Below are 24739 nucleotides of genomic sequence, written 5' to 3' on the forward strand. Positions count from 1 at the left end.
CTGTCGCAGCGATTCGAACCGCCGACCTTCTGATCAGCAAGCCCTAGGCTCTGTGGTTTAACCCACAGCGCCACCTATGTCCCTTAGCCGATAACCAAATACTAAATACGTGTTCATATATAGCATTAATGTATACAAGCCACAAGTTTGCCCAATTAAAAAAATGAACACATGAAGCAATCTCACTTCTCTACACTTCACCCTTTGTGTTTTGCACAAAAATTGTTAACGAGACAATCCTAAACAGGTCTACTCAGAAGTCAATATTACTGAGGTCACAGGAGCTCACTTCCAAATAAAGTAGCATAGGATTGTAGCCTACAGACGGGTCTTTTTCTACTCTTGATTGTGTTTACTTCGACCTGAAGGTACATACAATGCAATGCAATGCTTCCAGCAAGGGAACAATTTGAAGTCAAGTTTATACAGCCTTCAAGAAGAAGAAGAGTTTGGATTTGATACCCGAAGGAGTCTCAAAATGGCTAACATTCTCCTTTCCCTTCCTCCCCCACAACAAACACTCTGTGAAGTGAGTGGGGCTGAGAGAAGTGTGACTAGCCCAAGGTCACCCAGCAGCTGCATGTGGAGGAGCGGAGACGCAAACCCGGTTTCCCAGATTCGAGTCTACCGCTCTTAACCACTACACCACACTGGCTCTCAAATCTGACACACATTTTACTAAGAGGTCATTTTACATGTACCTATCCTGAAGCATAAGATTAAAAATATTCATTAACAGGTATTTTAAATCACCCAAAACCTGTAGGACCAATCTAATAAAACTATTAGAACTATTTTTTGTCTTTGCTGGGAGATTTAATCATATGCTTATCTACCTTACTAAAATCAATGAAACATAAACATGCTTAACTTTGTCTGGATCATGTCATAAAGTCATGTCTTAGAACTGGTGTGCCCAATGAGGCTAGCTTCCCCCACCCCATACACCTTGGAAGTCAGCAGATATCAGTTTGAAAAATTACAGTTAAGATGGGTTTTTTTTGTATTTCCTCTTTCAGCTCACTAGCCTCCCATGCCAAGATTGGCCCTCCAACAGAAAACTTGGGAGGGGAAACATTTTTTTTAAGAAAAGGTAAGGGGTAGGAGATGTGAGACCCAGGGGGTATGGAGAGAGAAAGGAAGAATGGAGCAGCCAATCAGATGGGGCAGGGTAAAAAAAGAAAAGAAAGGGAGTATGTGTCAGAGTGTATGGGGTGAGTATAGTTGTTTCCTCCCATCTTTTCTGTGTGTCTCTTCCTTGCTTTGTTTCTCCTTTCTTCTCTGGGTTTCAATGTTTGTTTCCCCTCCCCAGGGTCTGGAGGTCTGTGTTTGCCTTTTTTCCTCCTAATCTCTGGGGGTCTGTCTGGGGCATTCCTCCTCCCAGCTTGCATCCCTCTCAGCGCCCAAGAAACACATGCATGTAGTGGGAATGAGGAGAGGGCACTCCCTACAATTTGTGACAGTTCAAGCTCAGAATGGCAACTTTTTGAAAATTCCAGATGTGCCCACAGGCCCAGAAATAATATGGACCACTGCTTTAGAAGACTGACTATATATATTGTTGGGCGTTATCTGGTTGTGCTGTTTTATTGCTTTCCCCCAAATGTTTTATTGTGCCTTTGTTTTTGTTTAAAGAAAATATATACCTGTTATCTTTGGATGAAGGGTGGTAGACAAATAAAAACAATACCTAAAAAATAATTTGCCAGTCTCTATTCCTCACAGGTAATAATCACAGATCCCACTAATCACTTTAACCGACAAGCACATTTCTCAGTGGGAAAAGAGGAATGCCTGAACTTCAAATAAGCATGAAATGATTGCACAACTTATCATTCAAATTATTTGTTTTAAAATATTCTAAGACAGACAATTTATAAGGGACATAAACTAAGCCCACCTTTAAGGAATCATTAGTAGCCTTACCCCAGGTATAAATGTAAAGATATTGTATTTTTGATTTTTTATAGCATTTCTTGGATATTTTTCTTCACATTTTTCAGGACATCCAAGCCATACTGTGCGTGCTTTGAGTTCTTTCTTTCTCCGACAAATGTTTATGAGCCAATCACAGCAACTGCAAGGAAAAAGAAAGCTATGCTTTAATTGTCAGTATACTGTAGTATATTCAGCTTGCTAAAATGAAACCAGTGGTTCTTAAAGAAAGTAACTCAATGCAACTACTGCCTTAACCAAGTTGACTGAAAAGCAGTTCCTAAATTAAAGGGCACAAAGCTTGGTTTTTACTGAGTTCAGCAACAAACCTAGGGAAAGGATGTATTTTATCTCTGGCACTATTTTTCTAGGCTTTCCCTCCCCCATCCCATGCACTCCCAATAGCACCTCAAATATGCTTCAAAGGGCTCCTGACCTTCCAGGAAAGCTTCTCAGAGTGGGCTGCTGCCATCAGCAGAGGAAAGCTGAAATGCCACTGTATATATATGTGGCACTTTGCAATTCGGCCAGCAGCTATAGTGGACAGAGTATGCATTATAATTTTTTAAAGAACACCACAGGATCAAATGTAGCACCTATATGCTTATAAAAGCTGACCTGGTGGTCATAATCTATATAGAAAAGAGCTGCTTTATGGCTTTGATGCACCACTATAGATTTTAATATGTGAATTATTCAGTTTTGTCTGATTAATTTTAATTCTTAATAATACAAAAACAGGAATTAAAGACTTTCAACATCTCTTTGTGCTTTCAATTACAAAACAGAATACCCTGTTTCTCCGAAAATAAGGCGTAGCCATAAAATAAGTCGTAGCAGGATTTTTAAGCATTCAAGGAATATAAGCCATACCCCGAAAATAAGACATAGTGATAGGCGCAGCAGCAATGCTGGCCGCAGCAGGAGGAGTGGGAAAAATAGGACATCCCCTGAAAATAAGCCATAGTGTGTTTCTTTGAGGAAAAATAAATATAAGATGGTGTCTTATTTTCGGAGAAACACGGTAGTTTGAGTGAAGAATCATTCATGAATTGAAAGGCTGACTCGGGTAACAACTATTCCTCCCCTCTTAGGCAGGTGCCAAAATCTTCGTCAGCTTAGCAAACAAATTACATATGTTTGAACAAAGTTTGGCACTGCTAAACAGTGGTGATGCCTGTGATAAAGGACTGATTGGCACCTAGAGATAAGTACACTTTAAGCCCTCAGATGCAATGAGGTCTCCACTGATGGAAATAATTATAGATTTTGACAATTCAATTTTAAGTATTTATTGCAAGCAAATAGGATTCAATACTTTCAAGACGTGGGTATCAGCAAGCCTGTGTCCATCTGAAGCAGAAATCCCCATCAGTTGGTATACAGAGGCTGCTGCATGCCTTTTGCGATCATGTGCCTTTTGCCCACAAAACAGAATAGTAACAAAGGCTTCTCTGTGCAAGTCAAAGCATACATTGTTACATTCAGAGAAACATTTGGAAGAAATAATCTAAGGTTAGTATTGAGTTTAGAAATAAAACATTTACTATTGCTAACAAAGGGTAGTAATGAGACCTATTGCTTAAAGAGCATTAAAAAAACTTTGGATTATGAGGTTGCCGTTAATATTTCTTATCCGACATTCACCATAAGGTCCTAGGGTGAGTTGCAACAATTAAAAATATATACCGTATTGGCCTGAATATCAGCCTCACTTTTTCCCCAAATTCCGACCGTGAAAAGTTAAAAGTGCGGCTTATATTCACAATCTTATGGTATGCAGCCGGGAGCACGGGGCAAACAGCACCAGGAGTGCGGCAGCAGTGTCTGTCCTGTGCATAGTCCCTCGTCCTCTCCCCCAAGGCCCGGGAAGGGAGAGAGTGAGGAAGGGGAAAGGCTACCGGCAATGCAGCGTGGCTCCCCCCACAGGAGCAGCGAAGAATGGAGTGGCTTATATTTGGGCTGATACGGTATATTAAAAACAGTTAAAGCAGATTACAATAAAAAGGATAGGGTGGGTCCTAAAATATATATCAAAAGTGTCAAAGGCCAGAATGAAGGAGGTGTGCCTTCAGCATATGATGAATACTACACAACAAAGGTGCCAGTTTCACATATGTGGACAAGGAATTGCACATCTTAAGACAGAATGCCCTCTCCCAAACTGCCCCCCCCCCGAACTTCTGAATTCCCAAACACCACATCCAAGACTACTTCTGCCAGCTCAGCCTAGAAGGCTGTAGTGTAGCAGGGCGGATGATCATCCCTGTTCTGATCCAAGACCACAAACAATTCCTTGAACTCAAGAACAGTGTGGATTGGTCTCACTGCGAGGGAGTTTGAATTTCTATCGATGATGATGGCAACAGTCCTCACCACCACCACTGGCCTGGAACGGTGTTGCACTGCATAGGCCGACAGACACAGCTAGGTCAGCATAGGATATGGATTTATAGATTTGTTTAGTAAAGTTATCAAGCCCTTCCAAAATATAATTTCTTGTTACCACAGACAACGTATCAAATGACACGCAAATTCAATTTGGATCAACCCAGCCATGACACAACTATCACTTGATACCCAATATAACAGCTAAATGCTTTGGACAGGAGAACCAAATACTTTTGCTCGCATTCTAACTATACATTGAGTTTCCTTTCCATCTAATTTTTTAAAAAAATTTTTGACAAAATCATACAATTTCAATTTATATAGCCCCTGGAATTTTTTTATTAAATGTGCTATTACTGTATAGAAAAGATGCAAGGACCTACTTGCTATAACCAACAATACAAGAGAGAAGGCTGTTGTGTTGTTTTACTACTTACCTCTCTCATCTTTGTCCCGTGTACACATATATATATTTCCAGTATAATTAAAGATAACAAAAACTCTGGAGCGCATAATAGATTTTGTTAAAATTTAACTTCTTATTGTAATAAAAATCTGTATACTAACATTGTTTTTTCTAAAAACAAAAAAGTACCCTAGTGGCACTGATTAGAGATGTACTTAAAAAAAAATAGCAGCAATTGTTGAACAAAACTGGTATAGATCTTACTATTTTGCAATGAAATACCTTCTGCCAAGTCAAAAGCTGAACTTAAAAAACATTTTTAAAAAATCTTTCCAGCCATTCCCACTTGTTCTTGTTTTCAAGCTTAGAACCTTTTTTTACTCAGATCCTTTTTTTAATCAAAAATACAATAAAAGATCCTATATTGGCATACTTGGTCCAAGGATAAGCTATTCTTTATTAAATTCTAAATAGCAAGAACGACATCTACGAAGAAAACATACTGTAATTAATGAACTCAACGGGTAGCTTTGATAATCAGGCCTAAAGCGACACAGTAGTCATGTCATTCTTAAAAGATCAGCATTTTCCCATGCCTCTGAACAACAAATGTGTTGCAGATTAACTGAAAGTGTACAGGCCATCTTACAGTCCAAATTAATTCGAGTATTTGATATCCCCTTTATTTCATATGGAAATGTTCAACTGCACCATTTTCACAGGGACAAAGTGGTGTGTGTGTCTGGGAGTATATACACATATATATATTGGAGAGAACTGCAATGTACATCTCATGAGAAAGAAATCAATCTAGTCCAAAGAACTCCAGAGTATTGATCTATGTGCATTATACTTTCACAAGCTAAAAGAGAGTGTCTAAATTAAAAATGGAAGAAATAATTACAACTAAAAATGAGTTGCTGTTTTCAAAAGCTTAACATAGCATATTCAATTAAGTTTTATTCAGAGTAGACACAGGGAAATTAATGGACCTAACTTAGTCAAGTACAGTACATTACTTTCAATGGGTCTACTCTGAGTAAAACTTAGTTGAATACTATTCATTGGTTATAATATATTTTTCTGAAGGCATTACCGGTAATTGTATTACAGATCACTGAAATCAAGCACATAGGAATTCTGCCAATTTTGAGAAAGGTAACATAGCTACTGTTCTTAACAAGCTTAAAGAAGAGAGAGCTTGATATTTTGTTGTTTTTGACACTGTATGGATAAATGCTCTTCTGGAGTTTATTATCCAGCGGAAAGGAGCAACCAAGCATACTAAGGTCCAAATTCTAGACTTTAAGAAAGCCGACTTCAGAAAACTTAGGGAAACGCTGGGTGAAATCCCATGGACAGTAATACTAAAAGGGAAGGGAGTTCATGATGGTTGGGAGTTTGTTAAAAGGGAGATATTAAAAGCACAACTTCAGGCAATACCAATGAGACGGAAACATGGAAGGTGCCTAAAGAAGCCAGGCTGGCTATCTAAAGAACTTTTGACTGAGTTAAGATTTAAAAGGGATATGTACAAAAAATGGAAAAGGGGGGAAATCTCCAGAGAGGAATTCAAACATATAGCCAGCACGTGTAGAGACAAAGTCAGAAAAGCTAAAGCACAGAATGAACTCAGGCTCGCCAGAGAGGTTAAAAGCAACAAAAAGGGCTTTTATGGGTATGTCCGTAGCAAAAGGAAAAACAAGGAAACAGTGGGGTCACTCAGAGGAGAAGATGGTGAAATGCAAACAGGGGACAGAGAAAGGGCAGAACTCCTCAATGCCTTCTTTGCCTCAGTCTTCTCCAAGAAAGAAAACAACGCCCGACCTGAAGAATATGGAGCAGATGATTCAGCAGGGGAAACACAGCCCAGAATAAGTAAGGAGGTAGTACAAGAATACTTGGCTAGTTTAGATGTATTCAAGTCTCCAGGGCCAGATGAACTACATCCAAGAGTATTAAAAGAACTGGCAGAGGTGATTTCAGAACCACTGGCAATAATCTTTGAAAATTCCTGGAGAACAGGCGAAGTTCCAGCAGACTGGAGGAGGGCAAATGTTGTCCCTATTTTCAAAAAGGGGAAAAGAGAGGACCCAAACAATTACCGCCCAGTCAGCCTGACATCAATACCAGGAAAGATTCTAGAGCAGATCATTAAGCAAACAGTCTGTGAGCACCTAGAAAGAAACTCTGTGATCACTAAAAGTCAGCATGGGTTCCTGAAAAATAAGTCATGTCAGACTAATCTGATCTCATTTTTTGACAGAATTACAAGCCTGGTAGATGAAGGGAACGCTGTGGATGTAGCCTATCTTGATTTCAGCAAGGCCTTTGACAAGGTGCCCCATGATATTCTTGTAAAGAAGCTGGTAAAATGTGGGCTAGACAATGCTACCATTCAGTGGATTTGTAGCTGGATTACTGACCGAACCCAAAGGGTGCTCATCAATGGCTCCTCCTCATCCTGGAGAGTAGTGACTAGTGGGGTGCCACAGGGTTCTGTCTTGGGCCCAGTCTTGTTCAACATCTTTATCAATGACTTGGATGATGGGCTTGAGGGAATCCTGAGCAAGTTTGCAGATGACACCAAGTTGGGAGGGGTGGCTAACACCCCAGAGGACAGGATCACACTTCAGAATGACCTTAACAGATTAGACAACTGGGCCAAAGCAAACAAGATGAATTTTAACAAGGAGAAATGTAAAGTACTACACTTGGGCAAAAAAAATGAAAGGCACAGATACAGGATGGGAGACACCTGGCTTGAGAGCAGTACATGTGAAAAGGATCTAGGAGTTTTGGTTGACCACAAACTTGACATGAGTCAGCAGTGTGATGCAGCAGCTAAAAAAGCCAATGCAATTCTGGGCTGCATCAATAGGAGTATAGCATCTAGATCAAGGGAAGTAATAGTACCACTGTATTCTGCTCTGGTCAGACCTCACCTGGAGTATTGTGTCCAGTTCTGGGCACCACAGTTCAAGAAGGATACTGATAAGCTGGAACGTGTCCAGAAGAGGGCAACCAAAATGGTCAAAGGCCTGGAAACGATGCCTTATGAGGAACGGCTTAGGGAGCTGGGTATGTTTAGCCTGGAGAAGAGAAGGTTAAGGGGTGATATGATAACCATGTTCAAATATATAAAAGGATGTCATATAAAGGAGGGAGAAAGGTTGTTTTCTGCTGCTCCAGAGAAGCGGACACGGAGCAACGGGTTCAAACTACAAGAAAGAAAATTCCACCTAAACATTAGGAAGAACTTCCTGACAGTAAGAGCTGTTCGGCAGTGGAATTTGCTGCCAAGGAGTGTGGTGGAGTCTCCTTCTTTGGAGGTCTTTAAGCAGAGGCTTGACAGCCATCTGTCAGGAATGCTTTGATGGTGTTTCCTGCTTGGCAGGGGGTTGGACTGGATGGCCCTTGTGGTCTCTTCCAACTCTATGATTCTATGATTCTATGATTCTATGAAATTTGGGCAGAATGTTCCTTCATTTATAGGTGGTATAGCCTCAGATTTAAGATATTTGAGGAAAAGTAGTTTAAATATTCTCATTTTTTTATACCGATGCTATTGACAGTTTTAAAATGCAAGCAATTCTATAATTTAAAAAATCTAGAGGAAAACTGAAGTTTAGCAAAGTCTGTTAAGCTTATAATCCTTATAATGTGTCCATGGATACATTCCATGGACTCAACATCTTTAACAGTGCTGTCCTTATAACGTGTCTACTCAGTTGTACAGGTAACTCGCAACTTATGCACATTTAACTTGTGTGCATTCAGCTTTACGCACTTTGCAAAAGAACTGAAACAATTTTGGCTTTACGCACTATCTTTGCAATATAAGAGTTGAGAGTGGCCTGTACATACAACTGACTTCAATTACTCCCAGGTAAATGTTAAATCCTGAATGTATGGTTCCATCTCTGTACTTGGGTACATGAAAAAGCTGGATATAATAAATTCACTGTTCACAATAAGAATGGGCTACTATAGAGAGGAAATATTTCTAAAACGACATAACTCGTGTAACAGTGCTGCACAAGAGATTCTGACACAGAGTTCAAGAGATACAGTTCAATTTAGTAAGGGACATGTCCTAGCAGAGCTACAAGATATCTGCATAACTGCTCAGCTCAGTCTTTCCTAGGTGATGAATGCTCTTCAAAAGAGCACGTATTTTGCTTTAGATCACTGAATAGAATAGAAGGCAATGCTACAAGGCTTTGCCAAAACTAGAGAAGGCGGCCTAACTGTTTATTTCAAGCCTTTAGATGAGACTGGCCTAGGCCCAACACACAACACATGCAGCATGACAAAATAGTGCACGGATCACACAGATTTGCATGATAGATTCAGACCCCAACTGATTCTAATAATAATAATAAACAGCAGCTCAGCTCCCAACTTTTAAACAAAGCTTAATGAAAGCTGAAGTGCAATATTGAAACTTCTAGAAGTAAAGATGGCTGATTTGGTTCGCGTCTAGACAACATTATGACATCAGCATCAGAAGCCCTAGACATCGGGCTTCAAAATTCAGAAGAGCTATATATTTAGCTACTTTCAGAAACTATATTAATAACTGGTTTTTTTGTATAATGTATTGTATCATGTGAGCCATTTGGTTCTCAGAATCAGCACCCTTGCTAACACTTTAATCACAGTTCCTGAAGCAACAGAGCCAGGGTTATCCATGAGCAAGTGGACAGTGATGTTCTGCTTCTTCTACATGTAAAAGACAAATAGTAGTACTGCAAAAGAAGACTATATTAGAATTATAGATGTGGTCAAAGAATTAACACATCATGATTTGCATTATGTCCTGCCATCACTTGTAAAACCTTTAATGAGGCTCCCTGCCTCTCAACTAGCTGGGCAGATGTAGTCTGAAACATGGAGGGTACCAGCTGAGATAGGCTGGTGTACATGATCATTTGTTATGTTCATTTCAGAGAGGGGTTTGTAATGTAGAGTGTATATGCAGTAGATGTCTGTGTACATTCCAGTTTGTAACTAACTTTCCATTAACCCTATGGTTGGTGAATGACAACACTTTTAAGTGCTGGCTCAAGCTCCATCAACAAGACATGCAGCTTCTTCCAAGTAGTCCTCAGAAATTGCGCAGGGTAGCAGCAGATTATTGGGTATAAGAAATATACTGATCTTTGTCCTTAGCATAGTTTCTAAAACCCCAAACCTAGTATACTATACCTAGCTCTACCATCTACGTCATTCTCATTACAGCATTTCATTACTGTCAGCACTGTAGCTGAAGTATATATATGACAAAGCAAACTAAATTGATCAATGGTGTTTTCATTTAATAGTTCTATATAGCCTCCCCCAAAGAGAAATGTAAAAGTCAATAGATTATATACAAGTACCTGAAAAAATGTGGGGGGCACCCAAAGCTAAAGACTATGGTTGCAATTTTGAGCACATGCAAATGTACAAATCTTCAGCACATTACTAATTACGGCAAATTTTATTGTGAAAAAGTGTGTTTAATATAAGTCTAACATGAGAGAGCTCTGACAATGCAAGACTAATTTCCTCAAGAGACTCTGCTAAAGTCAAGCATGAGAGTTCAACACAAGAGGTTTATAAATGACAGCAGAGTACTGGGAGATAATTCTAACTTGTATTCACTCTAGAGTCATCAGTTACATGTACTTTTTAACCTTTAAAGCTGAAATGTTAACTTATCATCAGTTAATGAATTTACGTTTCCCCCTTCACCAACATCAATCACCTCAAGATATTACCCACCGTTAGTGAATTAGTGTTAAGGCTCTCGGGAACATCATTGAAAGGGTACTACCATCTCTCTTTCCAGGTCATAAAAAATAAGTTAGGAATGAGGCCTCCAAATGGGATTTTTGCCCATTCTAATTCCTAAACTAATGAAACTTTGTAAGGACAATACGCTCTAGGAAAAAGGACCTTTTGGCAAACTATTTGGAGAGGATGGGCAGTGTCAGCAGCCAGGTACAAAGAATAAAGCAGGAGAATAAAATGTTACTGTATTGACAGTAATGAAATGATCACAACAGCCATCACTGATGAGCCAAAGAACAATGGGAAATCATATTTTGAGGCCCACCACCACCGGTGCCCTTCCACCATTCGGATTCCGTTCTTAGACCGAGGTAAAGTTCGCAAACCGGGACACTACTTCCGGTTTTGCAGAATTCGTAAACCAAATCATTTGTAAACAGGGCTGTTCTTAAACCGAAGTACCACTGTATTTACATAAACTTGGGACAAAGAGCAGCAATCTTTGTCCACTCATCATGGTCTCTCCCCAATGGCGGTTTCCAGAATCCCCCTCCCCACCCCACTTGCCTCATGGTGAAACAGAAATTACACTCTCCCACAGTAACCTGGGGGAGAGGAGAAAGGCTCAGTAGAAGTACACATCTTCGCACATGCTCTTTGAGCTGAAATTGCTCTGCTTAGGAACCACCTTAGGACTTGACAGAAGCCAAGTAGAGGGAGACTAGGAAGAATTAGCTTCAGAGATCACATAACTTCTGGCACAAAGTCACTCTTTCCTCCAGTGACAGCTTCAGGGATGAAGGAAGAACGAAGGCAAAAGATTATCTGCATTCCTTAATTCCTCCCCACCCCACAAGGAATACTAAGGGGGTAGAAAAAAGTGTTTTGGGGTTTGCTTCCACCACTTCAATTCAAACCCGTCCTCCACAGTAAACTCCATGGTGGCACATAATTGCATATTTCTTAATTTTCAAATATTTTTCTTTCTCAAATATAATGATTTTTGCTTTAAAATACTTTCTATGTTACAAATCACTCTGGATTTACTTAAACTACAAGACAGAAATAAAGCTATCACAATAAAAGAAAAACAGCAACAAACCTGGTACAAAGAAATTTCCATCCACCGCAGACAAACCATTCTAAACCTCGTTTTCTCTGAAAAATTCTGGCCCTTGGCAAAGTATGGTAATCGCTTTCATCGTTTTCAAACCCTTCTTCAGACATCATTAGGGGCATTTCATCCAAATGCGATGACTCGTCTTCTACTTGGTACCTATTGATTTTGTAAATAAATAAATAAATAAATAAATGAAAACATTGGACTAACGCCAAATAATTGATAATATTCTTTTTAGCTGCTATGTATATATAGCATGCATTCAAAGCATTCTTAATATATAAACACACAATGGCCTTGTCTGCACACACTAAGCCAAATAATAGTTAAGCATGAATGAGCAAGTGCACTGGTATAGTTAGAAAACTGCAGCCACTTTGATCCTACCCTGCTCCTGAAGCTAAAGCACACTACCAGGAGCTAAACCATAGTTTGACTGAGAGGACCTGAGAGGTGTCAGAACTGAGTTCTGGTGAGTTCCAGCTGAAAAAAGCCCTGGATAAGACCTTTCTCTTTTACTGGTGTCAATCTCAGCAGCTCATACCAGTTTTGAGGCTGTCTGTCTTGATATCCCATATAAGCCATCTGTGTGCATACACTTCAGTCCAGAATTTCTCCAGAGCTAGGCCTTCTAGGAGAAGGTGTCTTTGGGGATGTTCACACCAGTGGCCACTGTCTTGCAAACAATAAAAGACATTCAAGCAGCCAATGTCCACCATATTTGGAAAAACGACCACTGACCGTAACTTGATCATGCATTTGGAAGCATGTGTGGAGACCATCTAATCATGAGTTTTTATTATAATAAAAAATGAACTCATGCTTGGAATTCTGCTCTGCGATTGCTGTGTCATTATGAACTGAAGAGAGCAGAACCACTGCCCTCCCTTTGTTTGGCATCATACAAGTGTCAAATTTTATGGTGGGGAAACCACGTGCTGCTGTTGGTACTTCTGGATCTGTGGCATTGAACTCTGGCATTACTTGCTGACCCAAAACTCTTCCTTAACCATGTTTAGTTTGGTCACTCAACCTCAGGTGCTTGCTAAGCTACAAAGTTATGAGGCAAGAGCAGCAGGAAAACAAAACAACCCTGGTCATTGTTTGTTTGATCATTTGTGGACAACCTGTGGTTAGCTGAACAACCATGGGCTAGCATTATATGGAACCAGGCACATATAAGCAATGATATATATATCTCATGGCATTCCTTTACACTTGTTAGTGTTAAAATGGCTAATGGACCACATTAATAGGATACTTTTCTCAACATAATTCAAAATGAAAAATCATGACACAATTGCTGTTAAAACAAAGTTCTAAGACTGAGAAATATATGCCTGACTGTTCAATCTGGGCGGGGGGTGGGGGGTGGGGAGAGAGAAAATCAAAATCCTTCATTGCACAACAATGAAACAGGGTACACCCATCTTTGTCAAAAATTACATATTTCTATTCACTAGTAAACTAAAAGCATTTCTTTTCATCATCTCAGGAGTTAAAGAATGAAATTTATTCATACCTCTTATAAAAACATGTTTTCTCAAAAATATTTTAAAATCAATAACTGTGGTGTTAACTCTACAAGTGTGCCAACTACTAAGATAACAAATAAGCATAATGTTTAGTAACTTGACTTCAAAATGCAGCCCCTGAACTGGCAAACAATTTATTCTTCTCCAAAAAGCAATTTTCCTATTGTGTTAGAATTTTTACCATAGTATTTAAAAACAATGCAATGATGAATAATGGATTTTTCATAGGGAGAAATCTCACTTTCTTTGTGATCTAGTGCCATGTACACTGAATTGTGCTAGTTTACCATGAGTGACAAACCAATTAAGTATAATGCTAGAAACGTTTTATAAAATAAAGCTCTGAAAGCCACATAAGTAAGTATGCACAACACCGCACTGGTGTTACTAAATCAGATACAAGACAGGTATCTGGAGAAAAAATGGCTTCCAAAAGAAAAAGAACATTAATATTAAACAAGTTCTAACCAAAAAAAGAAAAAAGAAACTAGGAGAAAAGAGATTACAATATGTACTTCAAAATTAACTTTTATATAAATATCTGCTGTGAAAATAATACCATGCTCTCTTCAAACTTTGATGGCTTTTCAAAGGAACAGTAACCAAATGAGTTCATTAAGTGCCAATTGCAATTTACTGTCTACTGCTTAAATCATATCTATATTTTAAAAAATTGTTTTCTTTTATATTACCACTACACAAACTACGTAAACATCAGCAAACCAAAATATGCCTCTGCACATACACTATCATGAAGGAGCTATTGTAACAGTCCTACCCCTCCATTTTTCAAGGCATTCAGAATGACAGTCAAATATGGAAACCCTTAGCAGTCAAGCAAAACTCGAAGTTTCTTCGTGCATTATTCCTAATGTTTAATTCATGGTGAACTGGCAAGTCGTCACAATTCTCTCCCATTGCTTCTCAAAATTTCTGGCAGTTTAGTTCTGAATAATATGCTGCTTTAGAGTCACTACTTATAGTGGAAGCATTCTTCAAGTCCAATCTTCTCCTTGGTTCTTTTAATCAATGAGAAACTATTATACTAGCTGCTGGAATTCTGGAGAGAATTGGCACTTAAGGTTTAATTCTCAGCCACAAAGAAGTGGGTCGCTGTATCAGAGTTAGGGTTGAACAGAGATACTGTATGATAAGTTTACTGATGACACCAAACTATACAAGGGGGAGATGCAAAGAGTCAAACTGTATGAATGAGCATTAAAATGGTAAAAGCAGTTTACTGTAATTAAGTACAAAGTGATGCACAGTGGGGCAAAAAACTGTCACATAAGTGTTGTGAGATTTATTTTAAAAATGAATTGAATTAATTTGCATAAGGTAAGTTGAATTGGAAAATGCTGAGTTTGCTTGGAAAACTTTTCTACTGGCCTAGAGAATAATCTAATTTAGCAAGTTTATTTTATTTGCATCTAATCAAAAAGCTAAAAACTATGAAACTGCCAAGCTTTCCTATTATTTATTTGGAACTGACATTGTTACAGTATTAATGAACTTTTGAAATGCAACATTTTATGCAGAAAAATAGAGGATGGAATTTTTTCACCCCATATCATTGTGTAACATACACTGAGCTGGCAGCAAATGACCAGGAAAAAGATCTTGGGTTGTGGAGGTTTGTGCAACAAAAATGACACATTGTCATTACAGCAGAATTCTGTGCAGTAGTGAAAAAGGAAAATTCCACAGGATTGAGTCAGACTTGCTGTGAACACAACTCATTGCCCATGAAGTGATCTGCTAGGAAGTAAGAGAGAGGCAATATTAACCAAGTCCCTCTTCCTTATGTGCTGTTCCAGAGAATCAGGGGAGTATCTGAAAAAGCATGTGTGTGTAAAATTATGCATGAAGTCGACAAAGTGGACAGAGTTTTTTCTTACTGTGTCATAATATTACAGCCCAATGAAGCTTAATGGTTGATTTAGGAAAGATTTAGGAAAGACAAGAGAAAGCACTTTTTCATGAGGTGCAGTGTTAAAATTATAGAATTTGACAGCACATGGTGTGGTGATGGCCACCAACACAGATGTTTTAAAAGGATACAGTATTAGATAAATTCAAGGAGAAGTAAGCCTATCAACAGCCACTAGTAATACAGCAGTGACTATATGCTGCCTCCAAGATCAGAAGCAATGTCATTCACTAGGGAACAACAGTGGAAGAGGTCTATTTTGCTGATATCCTAGTTCTGCAGGACACTGAGCAAAGCAAACATACTTGGTACACTTAGACCTGAGAAACCTCGCTGATGAAGAATCATCGAAACAGGGCCTTGTCCTGATGTTGATGTTCACTGGAAGTTATCCTGAATAAAACTTTGTGAAGATTTTTTGAAATTATCCTTTCTGGCCCGAGTTCTTGTGATATCCTAGTTCTGGGCTTCTCTTATGCATCTGATTGGCCATTAAGGCGGCAAGGGATAACCATATAATGAATATATCCCCTTCCACATGCAATTACCCTCTAGTCCAGATTGCCTTGACAATTTCTTTGGTTTAATTACAGCAGCCTACTTTGAAATCTTGGCAGATTACACCAACATCATGCTAAACAATTCTCTTTATGTCTATCTTCTCAAATATCACATGATGTTGTTGTTGTTTAGTCATGTCCGACTCTTCATTACCCCATGGACCAGAGTAGGCCAGGCACTCCTGTCTTCCACTGCCTCCTGCAGTTTGGTCTGACCAAATATCACATGATACACAGTGCAAAACTGCACTACAGCAATATTTCCAGAAGTCTATCTTAAAAGATAAATTGTAATTCCAAACTGGGGGAGTTAAATTGTTTTCCAAGGACTTCCCTGTAGGTTTACCAGTTTTAGTAACAAAAACTCCTATACTGTAACTCTTATTTCTGAAATAATAAATGTGCAGCGTTATAATAATACCAAAATTTCAAACTATTTTATATCTAATATAGTCTCAAAGTTCACATATGCAGTACATGTTGCACATTAGATGCAGTTTTCATGTTTATGGGTTATATATAACACTTCTGTAGAAATATAACTATTTGGGATTTTATGTATCTTTTTAGAGCCATTTAAAATAATGTTTTATTTTTATGGAATATGTGAGCTGATGAATTACATATATAGGGAAGTGCAATTTCTGTAACTATGATGACAACTTTCCCAGCGAATCTGGAAACGTTTTCAGTAACTACAACTGAAAGACCTGTAATGATACCCATGTTGCACTAAGCTCGCACATTGGTTCACATAAATACATACCTGGGATGGGTCAGAACTTCTTACATGGATGAGAACTAAGACTTTTAGTTTGTCAATTTTTTATTGCAATAAATGCCAGAGTTTTCTGTTTTAACAGCAAGCTTGGTATCTACTACATTCCCATTGTTATTGCAAACCTATGTCACACCCCTTGTTTGAACATTCTTCACTTAACTAGAATAATGTGCTATAATTCAGTCTCATAGGACTGGGCAAACAGATTGACTGAAATAGTATGGTGATGTATCTTGTTTTATTACTTTTTGTGGATAACACTGGTGGAAAACAAGACACTATCTCTGGCTTGATCTTAAAATAAAGATACCATGAGAATTGACTGATATATTAATACAAAGACATTGACAAAACTTAACTATATGAAACTAGAGAGTGCTCACTATTTTTGTCCAAGGTTTAAGTACTTTGTTATCAGAGACAGATACAAAAACATAAAGATGTTTTAGAGGTGCGGGAAGATAACAAAAAGGCCAGGCAGTAAACATGAGCATGAGTCACACATATAAGTCCTGAACCTAAATAATAAAAAACCTTATTTGAGAATAGATTAGATAAACTACTCTAAGCTTTCAAAGGACAATCTTTAAAACGAGCTTGTGAAAGTAGCATATTTCAGAAGCAAGCTTCTGAAAAGCTATGCTTAAGACAAACAGATATGGTGATTTGAAAAATGAAACAAACCCTATTTTTTGAACCTCACCCCCCCCCCCATTAAAGAAGACACAAGAACAGAAACTGTCTGTTCCTGGACTCTAAAAGAACACATAATACAAACTAAGAATCAAGTAGACTATAAAATAGCTTTAAAACTGTATCTTTATTGAATGGGTGAAAAAAACCTATTTTCTTTACAAAAAAAAAAGTTTCCAATTGGGACAATGAACAACATCCCATACCATAAAACACAAAATATCAATTAACAGATTTACATTAATTTACAAAATCAAATATTTAACAACTACTTTAAAAAATCAGAATGAAAAAGAAAAAATAGCTTAAAATTTGCATGTAACTCATGAGTAGTCTATACACAATATGCTTCATGGGGACACATTTTACGGTGCAAAACCTGCTGCCCAGATTATCTAGTGTTAACAAGTTTGCCAAAAACAAGACTGTATGCATGATCTGATCCAACAATACATTTGAAAATGTATCAAGGATTTACTTATGTAAATAATTATATACCGTATTTTTCCATCTATAAGATGCCCACATGTACAATTTGGGGGGACTCAGGTTAAAGAAAATGGGGGGAAGATGTATCCATGTATAAGATGCCCCCAAATTTTTGACATTGTTTTTAGGGGGGAAACCTAGTCTTATACACGGAAAAATACAGTATCTAGGGCTTGCCAATCAGAAGGTCGGCAGTTTGAATCCCCACGACGGGGTGAGCTCCCATTGTTCGGTCCCAGCTCCTGCCCACCTAGCAGTTAGAAAGCACGTCAAAGTGCAAGTAAATAAATAGGTACCGCTCCGGTGGGAAGGTAAACGGCGTTTCTGTGCGCTGCTCTGGTTCGCCAGAAGCGGCTTAGTCATGCTGGCCACATGACTCGGAAGCTGTCTACGGACAAACGCCAGCTCCCTCGGCCTATAGAGTGACATGAGCGCGCAACCCCAGAGTCGTTCACGACTGGACCTAACGGTCAAGGGTACCTTTACCTTTACCTTTTATGCTGCTTTGAGAGCTAATGATAAAAATTGGGATATCAATTTTTAAATAAATTATATTTACATCTGTATATGAATGCATTGTTAGTAAATCAACTTGTATATACAACACGGTAGCCTTTTGGAAGCCACTGTTTACCTTATCTACTATTATCCTGAAGATGTACTGAAATCCATAACCTACAGATGAGTTCAGTAAGTTTACTCCATCATCTTCAACCCCATGACTTACATATTTAAGAAAACTAAAAATGTTACCAAAAATCCCTAATGCTAACCTAAGTTGGTAGCTAAATGATTTTTTTAATTAAAAAAAATCAGACGTACATACTGAGAACAGATGCAACAACACAGTACAGTGGAACCTCAGGTTATGGTGGGGATCTGTATCGGAGGCCCCACCACATCCCGAAAACGATGCAACCGAAAGCTGGGATTGTGCCGGTCCAAGCCAAGGGTGACGTAAGCCGGAAGCAACGTAACCCGAGGCTCCACTGTATTTTTAAGGTACATTTTAGATTGTTCTTTGTAAACTGCTTGAAGGTCTTCTGTTGAGTAAGTATATAAATTTAATTAAATAAATAAAATGCTAAACTTAACAAAACCCCTTTGGTCATTTCCTACAGCTACCAGCTGAAAGTCCTTCAATAAATTATAGTGATATACCTAAACCCTACATTATGAGTTTAAGAGTAAGGTGTCAAATCCTTAGTTAAGGCATTATATTGTTATGCCTTTTCATTAACATATTTACAATGTGAAATGAAAGAACAGTAACTGTGTCTGAGATTACTATATCTGAGATTACTATATCTGCACCTCCACAAATACCTTGATATCAGCGTCAACAAAGTGCAAAGGATTCTGACTTCTGCTACTCCTTCTCCTCTCCCTGAACCCCCTCCACTCATCCTCTCTGCTCTTAATTCTCCACAGCAGGTATGGGCTTGGTGCTTCGGGTAAGGACCAAGGCAAGGTAGTGGAAGTTCCACTGCACGAGTCTAGGCCATTCTACTTCTACAATTACTTAGTTGGATACAACCCAGTTGGGAGCATGAGAAGAACAGGACTCTAAAAATACAGTGTGATTTTGTAATACAGTGCTGAAGAGTACCGTAAAGACTTACAGTAGAATTCTGTGTACAGTAGAATTCTACTAATTGCTTAGTTTCACTGCTTTAAATTGCTTAGTTTCACTGCTTTAAAGGGACCCAGGTGGCGCTGTGGTTAAACCACTGAGCCTAGGGCTTGCTGACCACAAGGTCGGCGGTTTGAATCCCTGTGACGGGGTGAGCTCCCGTTGCTTGGTCCCAGCTCCTGCCAACCTAGCAGTTCGAAAGCATGTCAAAATGCAAGTAGATAAATAGGAACCGCTACAGCGGGAAGGTAAACGGCGTTTCCATGTGCTGCTCTGGTTTGCCAGAAGCAGCTTTGTCATGCTGGCCACATGACCTGGAAGCTATACGCCGGCTCCCTCGGCCAATAATGCGAGATGAGCGCGCAACCCCAGAGTCGGTCACGACTGGACCTAATGGTCAGGGGTCCCTTTACCTTTACCTTTACTGCCAGGGAAGAACGTAGCCTAAAAGTTCCTTCCCACATTTACAAGGCCTTAAGGAATATTTGCACACCTCTATTTCATAATGAAATGTGATTCACATTACTCCATCACACCTTTTCATAGCCCAGTTATACTCCACACTATTGAAGACTCCTCTCTTGAAGAGGGTCTTTTATCTGAGGTGATGCATTTGAGATACTGTATAGTTTGATGTAGTAAGGAAGATGGATAATGATTGTAATGTATACACCAACAGCTGTCAAATGCTTGCCTTATCATAAATTTCAACTTCATAAATCTGATCAAGTAACCTATAGGCTATAAAGCTTATGCTTTAATGATAGTAAAAGTTAGTCTCTGAAGTACCACCAGGCTCAATCTGTCTTTTCTTGTATTTACAATGTTCCCAAATGTGTTGATTTTAAAAAGAGGAAAACATGTTATCTGTTTCATCTTTTCTATAAGTCCTTAATTTTTCGTATGTTTCTCCAAATAAAAAATACCTTTACAAAACCTAAACTTTCTATGCCTGGAAATCGGATCCCAGAGTGCACATTCAGGTGCTTATACATATGCACCAGTATTTCCAGTTTAAATTTGCAGCTCCTTTCTATCACAGGCTGCCTCCACAAATCCCAGAGTACTGGATAAACTCCAAGCTGTAATTGAAAGGGAATTCAGACACCTCCTTAGGAGTAGGACCAGACTCCCTGTTGCCATCTAAGAAATAGCATACCAGCCTAACTTTAAACCTTTGTAATCAAATGAACTCGTAAGGAATCTGAAATCAATTGAACCCAACCATGAAACAACTATGTTAAAGTGGTCACCAGATTCCATTTTTAAATAGAACACAGTAACAAATTTGTTCCTCTAGAGCAGGCATGTCAAACCTGCGGCCCTCCAGATGTTTTGGACTACAATTCCCATCTTCCCCAACCACTGGTCCTGCTAGCTAGGGATCATGGGAGTTGTAGGCCAAAACATCTGGAGGGCCGCAGGTTTGACATGCCTGCTCTAGAGCAGGGGTTGTCAACCTGCTCCCTACCGCCAACTAGTGGGTGTTTCAGGATTCTAGGTGGGCGGTAGGGGGTTGTACAGCACAAGCTGAATCCTCCTTCCATCGAGCACTGGTGGAAGATGGATTAGTGGGTGGTAGGTATAAAAACGTTGACTACCCCTGCTCTAGAGGAACAACAATGAATTGAACCTAGAGACCTGTTCAGGTGCTCTCCCGACATGTATGAGGGGAGAGTAGGCTTTGCCCCTGGCTCATCATGCCCCTGGCTTACACAGACTCAGAAAAATGCACAAGAAGGGCACCATGCAGGCACCCATGGAATGAAGAACCCATAGGATTCCCAAGCACATGGGAATCCTTGCTATGCCTTTTGCAGTTTCTAAAAATCAAAAGCCTCTAGAGCAGGGGTCCCCAAACTAAGGCCCAGGGGCCGAATGTGGCCCAATCGCCTTCTAAATCCGGCCCGCGGACGGGTCTGGGAATCAGCGTGCTTTTACATGAGTAGAATGTGTCCTTTTATTTAAAATGCATCTCTGGGTTATTTGTGGGTCCTGCCTGGTGTTTTTACATGAGTAGAATGTGTCCTTCTATTTAAAATGCATCTCTGGGTTATTTGTAGGGCATAGGAATTCGTGTTTTGTTTTTTTCAAACTATAGTCCGGCCCCCTGCTGAAAAAGTTTGCTGACCACTGCTCTAGAGACATCTGCAGCAGCCTGAATAAGAAAGTTCTGCCTTGTGAGGGGACTCTAATTTCCTCCCTAAACATCTTACGCCAGTATTTCCAATATATTGTAAGTCACCTCAAGAGCTTTGGTTAGTAGGGAAGGCCGTTAAAACCAACAATCATTTTCCTCCAAGTAGAAACAAGATTCAGTAGCCAACATCTACAGCCCAGTCTGGAAGTTTGGGGAATTGGGGGGATGGATTCCAGTTCTGCCACTGAACCCCTCCTGGATAAGAATTAAGTGGTTGAGTTATGTTGAGTTAATTCTTAACTCAATTCTTATCACCGGTAAACAAACACCAGGAAGGGTAATCCAGACCATCCACCACATAAGATTTGCTCCAAGCTTGAGGAGGACTTAGGCAAGAGACCCTTGACCACAGAGCTGCTCTCGACATTGTTCTTCGCCCATCCCTCCAGCTGCCTATGGTTAGAGCCAAGTGTCAATGTTTTGGTTTTTAAAACAAAAGCACCCAGGGCCCTCCCCACTTACTAGAAGTGGCACACTGCGCTACGAACCCTTCCTTCTGATCCCAGAGGACGACCCCCCTCAGTGGCAACAAGGACATACTCTGCACATGTTCAGAGTATTCATCCATTATCACTTTCTATGTTCCAGGGAGGAGCTCTAGGGCATTGCCAAAGCAGGGCTCTGGACTTGGAAGCACCGGTCCCAGGCGACGCTGGACTAGGGCCTAGACATCACACCATCCCCTCCAAAATCGGGGCAAAGGGAGCCTGTCAAAGCAGCATCACTGCAGCGCCAACCCCTGAGCACCTTCCCAGAAGGGACAGCCTAAGAAAGCTGACAGGCAGTCTACCCCCCCCCCCAAAGGCCCAGAGAGCCGCGGCCGCCCTGTCCTGTCCGTCGAGTGAGGGCCCCCAAACGCCTCAGCGGGGCGAATGTAACTGCTAGCCAAGTGGGGGGATGCGCAGGATGGAGCCCACCCCCCACCAGGCACCTCACACACCAACCCCCCTCACGCGCGGCCCCCCTGCCACTTCCCTCCCGGCCGGTACCTGCTGTGCCTCTGCGCGGCGGAGGCGTTGGTGTAATACGCCGCCCTTCGCTGGGTGCTGCGCGGCACCGGGTGCAGAGGGATTTGGTCCGCCATCTTTCTCCGCCCACCCCCTTCCCCTCCCCCCGCCCGCCGGGTGGCCGCTTCCCCTCCCTCCTTCCCTCCTTCTGCCCCGGATTTCCCCCTCCCTCAGCTTAACGGACGGGCGGCGCCGACGCCGGCTGACGTCACGCGGCCCGCGGGCAGTGCGTCGGTGACGTTAACGGGCGGGAAGGGGAGGCTTCAGCTTTTCAAGAGAGCAAGCGAAAGAGGAAGCGAGGGGCGTGAGGGAAGCCGGGCGAGGTAGAGCGCCGCGTCCAATCAGCTTCCGAGAAGCGCTCGCGCTCCTCCCCCAGCTACAAGAGAGCGCGCCGGATGGGCGAAGCGCGGAGTTCTGAAGGGGCTGGAACTGAGCGGGGAAGGGAAAGCGAAAGCCCAGCAGGGTCGTGGTGGGAAAAAGCAGGCGCGGACCCGTCTGTGTGTGGAGCCGCAGAAATCGCAGGCTTCAGGCCCGAACTCGGGCGGCTCTTTCCGCTGAGCGCTGCTGCATTGAGTGTTGGAAAGCTGGAGGAGGAGATGGCAGCATCGCTCCGTTTCCTTGCGGGAGTTCCTTCCCGAGAAAGATGGGGAGGATCGGGCTGCACGAAATCTCCCTTTCAGATATTGCCGATAGTAGAACGGCTCACGGCACGCCGCTGTGTTTGGTCGGCATCGCCATCCCTGCATGCAGAAAGGGTCGGTTCCGCTTCCTCATTGGCTCGGAAAGTCCCAACGGCAGAAGTTCAACTTCCAGAACTCCAAAGCCAAGCTGATATGCCCCTGAACTCCAAAATAAATGTTGGGATACCCCAACTTACTCCCCCCGCCTTTGATTGCGGCAATAAAGTTATTCAGTTAAGATTACGAGTTGCCGATAGATCTCGCATGGCACAATGATACGTAGGCACGCTAGGTAAGGTTGTTGTTGTTGTTTAGTCGTTTAGTCGTGTCCGACTCTTCGTGACCCCATGGACCATAGCACGCCAGGCACTCCTGTCTTGCACTGCCTCCCGTAGTTTGGTCCCGTAGGTAAGGTACTACCGGTATACACACTAACAACAGCCAAAGGACTTTTTATGTAACTCCGGTTGCCCCAAAGATGCTTTCATAGGACTTTAGAAGGGACCATGAGGGCCATCTAGTCCAACCCCCTGAAATTCAGGAATCTTGCCCAGCACGGGACCCAAACTCACTGAGCTTAAGAGTCACATGCGCTACCAATGGAGCTACCCCAGCTTTCAGTTGGCACAAGTCACACCCAACCTAATGAAAGAGTGCCAATGCATTCCCCCACCAGCCCAGCACTTCCTGGGAGCACATATGAACATAACGGGAGCCTGTTGGATCAGGCAATGGCCCATCTTGCCCAGCATTCTATTCTCACAGTACCCACTCGGATTCCTGTGAGAGCACAAGAGTACTCTCCTTCAGTTTCCTCAAAGGTTATATTTGCCTTGGGCTTCTTTGGTCTCAGATACTTCAGTTGTTTCGTTTCAACAGTTTTTCATTGTCACTGCGAAGCCTATAAGCTGTGAGAAAAGGAACTATCAGGCTGTGTTTTAAGAGGGTGATGCTAGTAAGACACTGTATGGCCAAACTACATATTCAGTTAGTAGTGTTTAAATAGGGCAAGTCATGCCTCTTTTGTAACAAAAAGCCACAGGACACTCCAATAAAGATGGGGATTTTAACTTGGGAGAACAGATTTAATCCTTTCCTCTTTGTCAATAAAATCCTGTTTATTTGAATTAAGTCTTAATGGATATTGGGTAATGTATTTTGACCTTTGCATAGTAATGTATATTGTAATGTATTTGATGTGGGAAGTTTTCTCTCTGATCAAGTAAGTTAGTTTAATTGTCAGAAAGAGCTTTAACTAACAGCTGTGAGGAAGGGTTAGTGCTTGACTTCTCAGTATGCAAAAGAAGGCTATAAAATACACATGTTTTGATTGGTGGGTGCAGGTTTAGCATTTGAGGTGGACAGCATGATTGACTGGCAGTGGACTAGAAGGGCCAGAAGAAGTGTATATAAAAATAGGTGCTGGGCATCAGAGGAGTTAGTTGGAGTTGAGGTTTGAGTACGTTGGAGTTGTTGGTGCTTGGTGGTGGTACAGCTAGCCAGAATGACCGCTTCCCCAACATAAAGGGGAGGCGCATTTTGCGCAGTCGCGTGCAGCCCCCCCTGGGATCCTTGAGGCAGACCTGGAAGTTTGGAGGCTG

At 41.0% G+C, this 24739-nt stretch overlaps 1 protein-coding gene and 1 long non-coding RNA gene across 5 annotated transcripts in view; both read right to left on the bottom strand.

Moving 5' to 3' along the window:
* The window catches only part of ATP9B (ATPase phospholipid transporting 9B), a 123184-nt gene extending 100623 nt beyond the window's left edge, over positions 1 to 22561 (bottom strand). For all 4 annotated transcript variants that reach the window (XM_060277933.2, XM_060277931.2, XM_060277932.2 and 1 more), the window contains exons 1-3: positions 22441 to 22561; positions 11613 to 11786; positions 1927 to 2077 (exon numbers count right to left, since the gene is read on the bottom strand). Coding sequence is in view for 1 of the 4 variants with exons in the window: in XM_035126215.3 (XP_034982106.3) it covers positions 1927 to 2077; positions 11613 to 11786; positions 22441 to 22535 (420 nt within the window). In the remaining 3 variants the exon portion in view is untranslated. The remainder of the gene's footprint in view (positions 1 to 1926; positions 2078 to 11612; positions 11787 to 22440) is intronic.
* LOC148684800 (uncharacterized) lies at positions 17238 to 21844 on the bottom strand. The gene is made up of 2 exons (XR_015951421.1): positions 21497 to 21844; positions 17238 to 18661 (listed from the first exon to the last, which is right to left on the bottom strand). It is a non-coding gene; the product is annotated as an uncharacterized LOC148684800 (long non-coding RNA).
* Positions 22562 to 24739: the final 2178 nt, after the last annotated feature.

Source organism: Zootoca vivipara, chromosome 8 (genome assembly GCF_965207765.1).
Source record: "Zootoca vivipara chromosome 8, rZooViv2.hap1.1, whole genome shotgun sequence".
NCBI classification, from domain to species: domain Eukaryota; kingdom Metazoa; phylum Chordata; class Lepidosauria; order Squamata; family Lacertidae; genus Zootoca; species Zootoca vivipara.